This window comes from Haplochromis burtoni, unplaced genomic scaffold, assembly GCF_018398535.1.
Source record: "Haplochromis burtoni strain Fernald_Lab_line unplaced genomic scaffold, NCSU_Asbu1 Contig_521, whole genome shotgun sequence".
Lineage (NCBI taxonomy): Eukaryota > Metazoa > Chordata > Actinopteri > Cichliformes > Cichlidae > Haplochromis > Haplochromis burtoni.
Window position 1 is genome coordinate 254,827 of NW_024582882.1, and position 8,972 is coordinate 263,798.

Below are 8,972 nucleotides of genomic sequence, written 5' to 3' on the forward strand. Positions count from 1 at the left end.
GTGTGTGTGTGTGTGTGTGTGTGTGTGTGTGTGTGTGTGTGTAGGCTAGCAGCTGAAGCAGAGTTCGGGGCTTGCAGACAGTCCTATCCAGTATCGAGCTACGTAAGCTCAGCCTGCACTGTCAGCGACTGCAGCAGTAATAACTGCACTTAACATTCAAGCTGCACTGCTCGGGCTTGCATTTGAACTTCAGTGCACAGTCGGCTTGTAATTGGAAAAGCTGATGAGAGAGCCGTTGGACATTAGCCAGGAAGCACGGTAGAGTGTACTGTGAGTCAGATACTAAGGAAAGGTTAAGATCAAGCAGGAAGCTGCAGGAGCTGCATCTGAGACGTGAGAGCATCAAAGAGTGAAGTATGTATCATCTCCTTCTCTCCCAGATGATTCCCAGGTTTAATAAACCCGCAAAATTGTCACCTTTTAACTTTCTGACTGAGTTCTGACAGGGATAATCATCTCTGATGTTGTTATATACTGTATCTCAGTGAACATCAAGCAGATTAGTCTTAAAGCTACACCAGTCTGTAATTCAAAGACAGATAAAATGACTGTGTAAACTATAAATAAATAATAATAAATGCAATTTCATTTATATAGCACCTTTCTACACAGAATCACAAAGTTCTGCACATAAGATAACAAATAACTATTTATATACACTACAGAGTTACAGTGTCAATCTAGCTGAGCATGCAGCAGCCAAAGAGGTACGCTAACATAACGCTATAAGCTGATAAGAGTTCATCACACTGATGGTTGTGATGCGGGTAGAGAGGAACTGCAGCAACTGCTATATTTGAGTCTGTTGACTCCACAGGGATTTCTCACTTCAGCTTCTTTATTACGCTTTAGCTTTTGCTTATTTCAGACATCCCAGCAGACGTGGCTGAAACAGTCAAAAGTAGCAACGATAAGATAAAAAAATCGGCACCATAAACAACAAAGTCGGGTCCACGCACAACACTGAGCGTTTGTCCTTGGTGTGAGTGTTATAACATTTCTAACCTTCATGATGTTCAATGTTTTGTTTGCTTTCTTTCTTCTAATTAATAAAAACATTTAAATTTGTAAATAAATAAAATACCCACGCTGAGAAAAGGTGGCCCGATGGTCATTCATTCTATGATGAGATGTAATAAACATGAAAGAATCTTCAGTGATGGAAAACAATGACTCAAATGCTGCATTTATGATTTGGGGAACCGCTTCTTTCACATTTTGTATTATAATTTGCACTAAAGATGAAGCTGTAGACGGTGCATGCTACATGGAAGCTGAAAACACCAAAAACTTGTTACATCTCGTTCTGTGAATACTACGAATACTGAATCAGACTGATCAGTGTGCGTTAGTGGGCAGATCTCATTAGTGTATATTCTAATAATCCTTGATTATCTTGAAAGTCCCATAAGCTAGAGTGACTTTCTAAAGGCTCTTATTCTGCTCCAGCCACAGAGAAACAAACGGCACTGATGCATTTCATCCTGCACTGCATGACTCCAGCGTACAGCTACAGCAGCACAGCAGCAGCCAGCCGTCGACAGTGTGACAGCACAATCAGTGTCAGTGAGGCTTGATGCGGCCAGGTCAGGTGTGCACTCACCAGCAGCGTGGGCAGCCCGGCCACCGCGGCGTACAGCAGCACGGGTGGGATGGCGCTGCTGTCCTCCGGCCCCAGGTACGGTTTGGTGTACGTGGTGTCGTAGCAGAAGAAGCCCTGCACGTGCACGGTGAAGGTGTCGGTGTATTCGAAGTAGTAGGCCAACATGACGGTCCCGGCCATGATCACCAGCTGGAAATACAGCATGATGCACACGGAGGGCGTGAGACATTTAATTAGAACACAGTCTCTCACTCTCTTCTATTCAGCCCCCTCCTCCTCCGCAGCGGCGTCCACTTCCGCTGAGCGGCTCATGACGGCTCGGCTGTGCGCCAGAAGCCTCCGTGACTGCGTTCAGCACGTCCTCCACCCTCCGCTGCTGCCGCTGCACACTGACTGACACAGAAGGGGAGGTGTGGGGGCGAGCGACGTGTGTGAGGGTGTGTCTGCGCGTAAGAGCTGAGAAGGCTTGGCTAAAAGCTTGACGTGATCCACGTGTGTGTGTGTGTGTGTGTGGGTGTGCGTGTGTGTGTGGGTGTGTGTGTGTGTAAACCATATGTGTGCGTAAACCCGGACGTGTGTTTAGCAGCAGAGAAAGGATCAGCTGGAGAGAACGGAGAGACGGGATTATGCGCAGGGAGGGGCCATGGACGTCATATGAGTGCTCAGGGAAATGAGGAGATGAATAGAAGTGAATGAGAAGAAGGTGCATGATGCAGAGTCTCCATCTGGAGGGATGCAGATGCTCTCTGTGGCACATATGGCAGGTCACTTCCTGTCAGCGCTGCTGAAAGAAAGATTCAGAACTTTAGTGAAAGAGTGCAAATCACTGGCTTTATGAGTCACAGGAGGCGCCTTCTTCACAGGAGTCTGCTGTAGCAACATGTAACAGCACAGGTGTGTCACTGTTTATCTGTTTATAATTATATGATGAATAAAAAATGACATATAACACATGAAAGCATTTTTGTTTTACAGAACTGTTCAGCTAAACTTTAAAATTCAACAGCTAACAAAAGGAGAAAACGGAGACTTATCAGCAACACCGTTCAGTAAGGGGGGAGTCGTGTAATTGTTATGATTATGTAGTGGCTTTAAAAAATAACTGTAATCAGCCAAGATTGTTATTTTTTTCAGACGCTCCTGAACAAAAGAGCTCATCTCCACTTTGAACGAGCCAAACTAAATATCTGTCATCTTTAAAAACCTGATGCAGAGCAGGAGAAAAACACCACCATGATGGAGGCAACAAACACTCGTGGATCATATAAGACTCACCATCGAGTGTTATATGTGATTTATAAAGTGTTAAAGCACTCTTGTCTGTGTGTGCTTTGCTAATAGTAACTTTATTCTTTATTGTTAATCAAGGATATAATCGAATGTAATTTGAGTAGTAAAAATATTTGGATTTTGAGGTGTGGACATGATCGATCACTGACCTTTATATTCATCTCTGGGAGTAAGAAGATCAGAACTGTGTAACCAACCTGTCAGTAGTTTTAAATGTTGTAATGGTTAAACACGATTATGATTCACATGTGGTTTTGCTGACAGTTTACTATACTTAGTGCCAATCAGAATATACTCAGGTAGATATAATTGTATTTAAGTTGAGCAATGCAAAAATGTAATAACGATTCTAAAGACAGGCCTAACTGAAACTTGAGAGTTGTGATGCTGCGAGGCGATGCACAGGACACTCTGACCTCTGACTTCAGTAAAACGATGACTGCATTGAGTAAACTGTGATTAACTAACACAGAGTTTTAAAGAAAACGTATTGCTTTAACTGCTTTAAAAGGGATTGTGCTAAGATGAGTGCTCTTGTGAGAATTTGCTAAAGACAAATCCAACTGAAGTAAAATAGCATAAAATTAAAAGCTGAACTTAAATACCTTAAATTAGCTGAACGTTTGGTGATGGAGAGGATAATGTGGTGTGGGTAGATATCAGCGTGTTTTATGTAAGATCAGAGCATAAACTGGGAATTTCTGGAGATGTTCTGTGTCGTTCGCTTCGTCTTCTGGGAACGAGCAGTTCACAAGACGTCCACCATTGGAAATTCCAGCAGAGACATGAAGAAGGATAAAACTCCGCCCAAGTTTTAGAGTTCTTGGCTTTTTCTGCTCATTTTGCTGAGTTGAATGATTCATTGGGAAGGACCAAAGTACTACATTGTGCTCTACAAGGGCCTGATATCCACTTACGAGGACGTTATGCTGCCACTGCTCTATGTTTTTTATGTGTGGCCTCATAATAATGTAATAATAATACTACGCAGGTTTTTACCTTTATTGTTTCACAAAAGCTTAAAAAGGGAATGTCCACAGTTTGGATACACAATATTTGAAAACAATTTATCAGGAGCAAAGCAAAAGCCAAATGAAAAAATAGAAAAGGTGCACTTATTTCTGTGTAATATACTGGGAATCACTATGGAAAGTACCTGATTCAATGGTTTATAAGGAAGTGAATCACTGGCAGGATTTGTGGAGTGTTTTGATGATGAGCCACGACTACAGGTGTGTCCAGCTGTTATATCCCGTGGCTACTTTGATGAGTGAAAAGTCTGAATACATTTTGGTCTATAAATTGATTCCTTGACTTCTTTGTAAACTCCAATTGCTAATCTGCACTATGCTAATCTAGTGTAAAGATTATGTTCAGTCAGTTCAGTCAGGAATCCATCAGCATCCTTGAGCTATAATGCAGGCTTGCTCATGTCCTGTCCTTCGCCTACACCTTGCCTTATCACAGGCTCTGTATCTGCCTTATCTTAGACTCTGCTCTCTCCTGCCCTGAAGTGGCCCCTGAGCTGTACTGCAGGCTCAGGCTCTGCTTTGCTTTATGCCTTTGCTATCCAGAGCCCTCCCTAAGTTTTCTAACTCATCATGATGCATGTTTATTCATGTTATGTCTGACCGTGTGCCTCTGCGATGCTGCTGCTAACATACATCTGTTCTTTAACAGGAAGGAACTTCCTACAACAGCAAGATTGCTGTTTCTTTTCTTCTGCTGTAATTTCTATCACTGCTTGGATTTCATTCTGCTGTGAGGGGCCATCAGAGTCCAGTTGGCAAAAAGCACAACTGAATTTTGTATATAAGCATGTTCACTTTCTTCACTCATCTGTCTGCTTTCCCACGTTTTTGGCTGTCAGACTATTCTTTTACATCACTTCCACTTTCCAATGCTGTAAAATTCAATGATGACATCATTGTCCACCTTCCTTTCAACACTTCACATCAGAGAGAGCAGCTAAACAAGACCACACAGTGAAAGGCCAATACGTTCGATTGTTGCTGTTTTACACCCAGTTATGGACAATGAGTAGTGATGACATCCTTTGTGGAGTTCAGGAAGCAGAAGAGATATGGGCATAGTTCTTTCTGGGTCTATACTTTTTATTTGATGCTTTAATGGTCAGTAAGCTTTCCTAGTAAGTATAAGTATATAAATGTTAAGTATACTTCTAACATTTATAAGTACAGCAGTCCCTCGTTTATCGCGGGGGTTACATTCTAAAAATAGGCGAAATCCACGAAGTAGCCAACTTTATTTTTTACAATTATTATAGATGTTTTACGGCTGTGAAACCCCTCACTACACACTCTATACACTTTTCTCAGACAGGCATGAACATTTTCACACTTTTCTCTCTTGTTTAAACTCTCAAAGTTCAAACCTTTGTAGAAAAATAAGTCCAGTATTATAGAAACCAAAGATCAAACCCTGTTTTCAGGTCCAGAACATGGGAATAGAGCAGCTGCCAGAGAATTCAGCATTAATGAATCAATGGTACGGGAGTAGAGGAAGCAAGAAGAATGAGTTGAGTAAAGTTTGACTTATCTGACTGTTACAGGAGACACAAGATTAACTGACAACGGTCTACAGCCAATCAGGATGCAGAACACAATGCACTGTAAGAAAAAAATCATGCAAAATTGCAGAGAAAACAAATCCGCGAAACAGTGAGGCTGCAAAAAGTGAACCGCGTTATAGCGAGGGACTGCTGTGTATACAAATGTTAGCAGTATTCACTTTCTTTATTCTGTACAGTTCTCTCTGTTCAGACAGCAGATGTTTCACGGCTTACACGCCTGTGTTAATTACTATCTGCCTTCAAAAGCAGAAACTTAAAAATAATATTATATATATATTATCCATTCGCTTCACTTCTGCTTATCCTTTTCAGGGGCGCTGGAGCCTATCCCAGCTGTCATAGGGCGAGAGGCAGGGTACACCCTGGACAGGTCGCCAGTCTGTCGCAGGGCCAACACACTGGGACAGACAACCATTCGCACTCACATTCATTCACACCTAGTGACAATTTGGATTATCCAATTAACCTATCCCCACAAGCTGCATGTTTTTGGACGGTGGGAGGAAGCCGGAGTACCCGGAGGGAACCCACGCAAACACGAGGAGAACATGCAAACTCCACACAGAAAGACCCCGGCCTGATGGTGGAATTGAACTCAGGACTTCTTGCTGTGCAGCAACAGTGCTAACCACCGTGCTGCCTTATATTATATTATAATTAATATAATTATAATTATACTATAATTATATAATTGTAATTATTATTAGATTATAATTATAACTATAATAATTAAATAAGTCCATGACCAGTACAAGTAACTCACTATACTACTTCTTCCACAGCAAAAAAATTAAATAAAATAAAAACAAATAGAAATGTCTGATCAAAGCTGCTAAATCTGTTCAAAGTTAATCACGGGGTTCTGTTTTACTGAAAGGAGTCCCAACACACCGATAAAAGCAAACGAGTAAGCTCTATACAAATTCACAAAGACTATCAGTTGCCGAAATGCTGAGATGTGTGATCTGATTCTGTTGCCACCAGAGGGTGACAGAACACTATTCTGTAACACCAAAGACCCACACCTGGCACAAAAGGAGCACTGTAGCTACAACAGTATCAACAAAAGCTGCAGATCATGAAAGTTGTTACTTCCAATCTGAGTGAAATGCAAAGATCATCTTTGGATTGTGTTAGAAAGGTACAAAGTCTCAGTACTGAATAGCCATAATAAAGCAACCAAGCCAGACATACTGATTCACAACTCTCCAGTAATTTGACTCAGGTATCGTTGAAAGAAAGAAAGAAAGAAAGAAAGAAAGAAAGAAAGAAAGAAAGAAAGAAAGAAAGAAAGATAGATAGATAGATAGATAGATAGATAGATAGATAGATAGATAGATAGATAGATAGATAGATACATACATACATACATACATACATACATACATACATACATACATACATACATACATACATACACTGGTGAGATTGTGAACAACACGCACTCAAACTAGTTAGAGTAGTCTCATTGTTTTAATAGGACAACACTTAAAACAAAGTTTTCTGATACAACTGAAAGTATCCATCAATCCCATCTACTCGTACCTCATGAAACACGTCTTACCTCCCCCGTCAGAGAGGTGAACCACTTCTTTCGCTCTTTTCTACTTGGTGGTTTTGAAGGCATGTCGACTTCTCTTCTTACCAGGGCAGCTAAAGAGAGACAAACGAGATCAGAGAAGAAATGATTTAAATTTTTTTCATTACAAAGCTTCAGAAACATTTCAACATATTGCATCTACAGTTCTAAAGCCTGGAGCAGCCGTACTCCATGGAGAAACCTGACCACTGTGAGAAAGTATCTGGGAACTAGATAAAAGCATTTCAGAGTGAAATTTGCAATATGATTGGTGAAAGCCCAAAACTTTACCATCAAGACAACGAGAATGTTTCCAAAACTACAGCAATTAGTTTCAGTTCCATTAAATGCAGTAAAGTGAGATAAACCTGTGCTAACTTTTTTGAAATATTACTGTTTCAAAGGTTACAAGACCCACAGGCACACATGCAGACAGCTTCAGTGAAGCTCCACATATGTGGAGCTGGTTCCAAAGGAAAAAAGGCTTAAAATGACAGGCAGACATTGTCTTTCTATGAGGGTCCTCACAAAGACTAAGAACGCTCTCTCATCTGCTAACGTCGAGAAAGTAATTCATGCCTTCATTTCACCCAAGCTTGATTATTGCAATAGCCTTTCTTTTGGAATTGGACAGGCTCCGCATTCTTGACCTGTCTGAAATGTGACAGGCGCACATAAAAAGACCATTTATACCCCGTTCTAGCTTCTCTAAACTCTTTTGAGTCATTAAAATTAAACACCTGATTACCTTTCTGAAGTTTGCTGACTTTGCTTTTTTTATTTACGCTCCCCTGCTATGTGTTATTCTTTTTAGTTGCACAGGACTTTGGTCAACTCTTGTTGTTTTTAAATATACTTTAAAAAAATTAGACTTGACTTCACCAGATTTGCAATAAATGAGAACACCCCTGCAATAAGAGGCGATCTTCACCCGGGCTGATGTCTGTAAAAGCCAGAGGAGACTGACTGTTCCGCAGGCACCAACAGCACACGTCCTTTTGGACACCATGCTGGAGTAGGATGTTGTTTCATCGTGTTTCAAGTCTGCCACTGATTCAAGCTGCCCCAAAAATCCACCATTACATTTGGTAATGACTACCACCCTGAAGAAGTGCTTCGAGAGGCTGGCAAAGGACCACATCATCCCTTTTGCTGCATCATGTATTCATCGCATTCAAGTTTGCTTACTGGCCAAACCTCTCCACAGAGGACACCATTTCCTGTGCTCTTCACCTGAGCTTGGCACATCTGGAAGAGTTACGTCCAAATGCTGATTGTTCACTTAAGCTCAGCAGCTGGTGAGCAAACTGACCTCCCGGGTATCAGCACCCCTCATGCAGGGACCTCCTCAGTGACAGAGCTCAGCATCTCTAAATGAAACATTTCATGTAACACATTCACTGTCCAGTTCATTAGGTATACCTGTGAACATCTCATTAGCACAAATTAATCAGCCAATCACAAGGCAGCAACTTATTTGTATTTTTGCATTTGGGCAGAGAGAATATTAACTGACTGATGTTAGAATTTATTTTTATTGTAAAGGCTATATACCTCATAATTGTTAGGTGATGGCTGTGTGCGGACAGGGATAGGACCCAAGGTGCAGACTCCGGAGACAGAACTTAAACCAAAACAGCTTTAATGCTGAACGCAAACATAACATAACTGGAACAAAACTCAAAATAAACTAACACCGGTGGATGGGCAAAACACACAGCAAAATAAACGGTAGATCGCGACACGGACATAGAGAAACACGGGGCTTAAGTGAGGGAGCAATCAGGGAATGGGTAACAGGAGGGAAACACAGCTGGGGCAAATCAGAATAGAATAGAATAGAATAGAATAGAATAGAATAGAATTCAACTTTATTGTCATTGCACATGCACAAGTACAGGGCAACG

The 8,972-nt window shown here is 41.3% G+C and overlaps 1 protein-coding gene across 2 annotated transcripts in view; it reads right to left on the reverse strand.

The window, feature by feature from the left end:
• plppr5b (phospholipid phosphatase related 5b) overlaps positions 1–2,426 on the reverse strand; it is a 97,941-nt gene extending 95,515 nt beyond the window's left edge. The window contains exon 1 of one of the 2 annotated variants that reach the window (XM_005947524.3): positions 1,604–2,411. In XM_005947524.3, the coding sequence (XP_005947586.2) occupies positions 1,604–1,807 (204 nt within the window). In that variant the 5' untranslated portion in view covers positions 1,808–2,411. Of the gene's footprint in view, positions 1–1,603 lie in introns of both variants that reach the window. The other variant, XM_005947523.3, reaches the window with a different exon arrangement.
• Between the last annotated feature and the right edge of the window lie 6,546 nt (positions 2,427–8,972).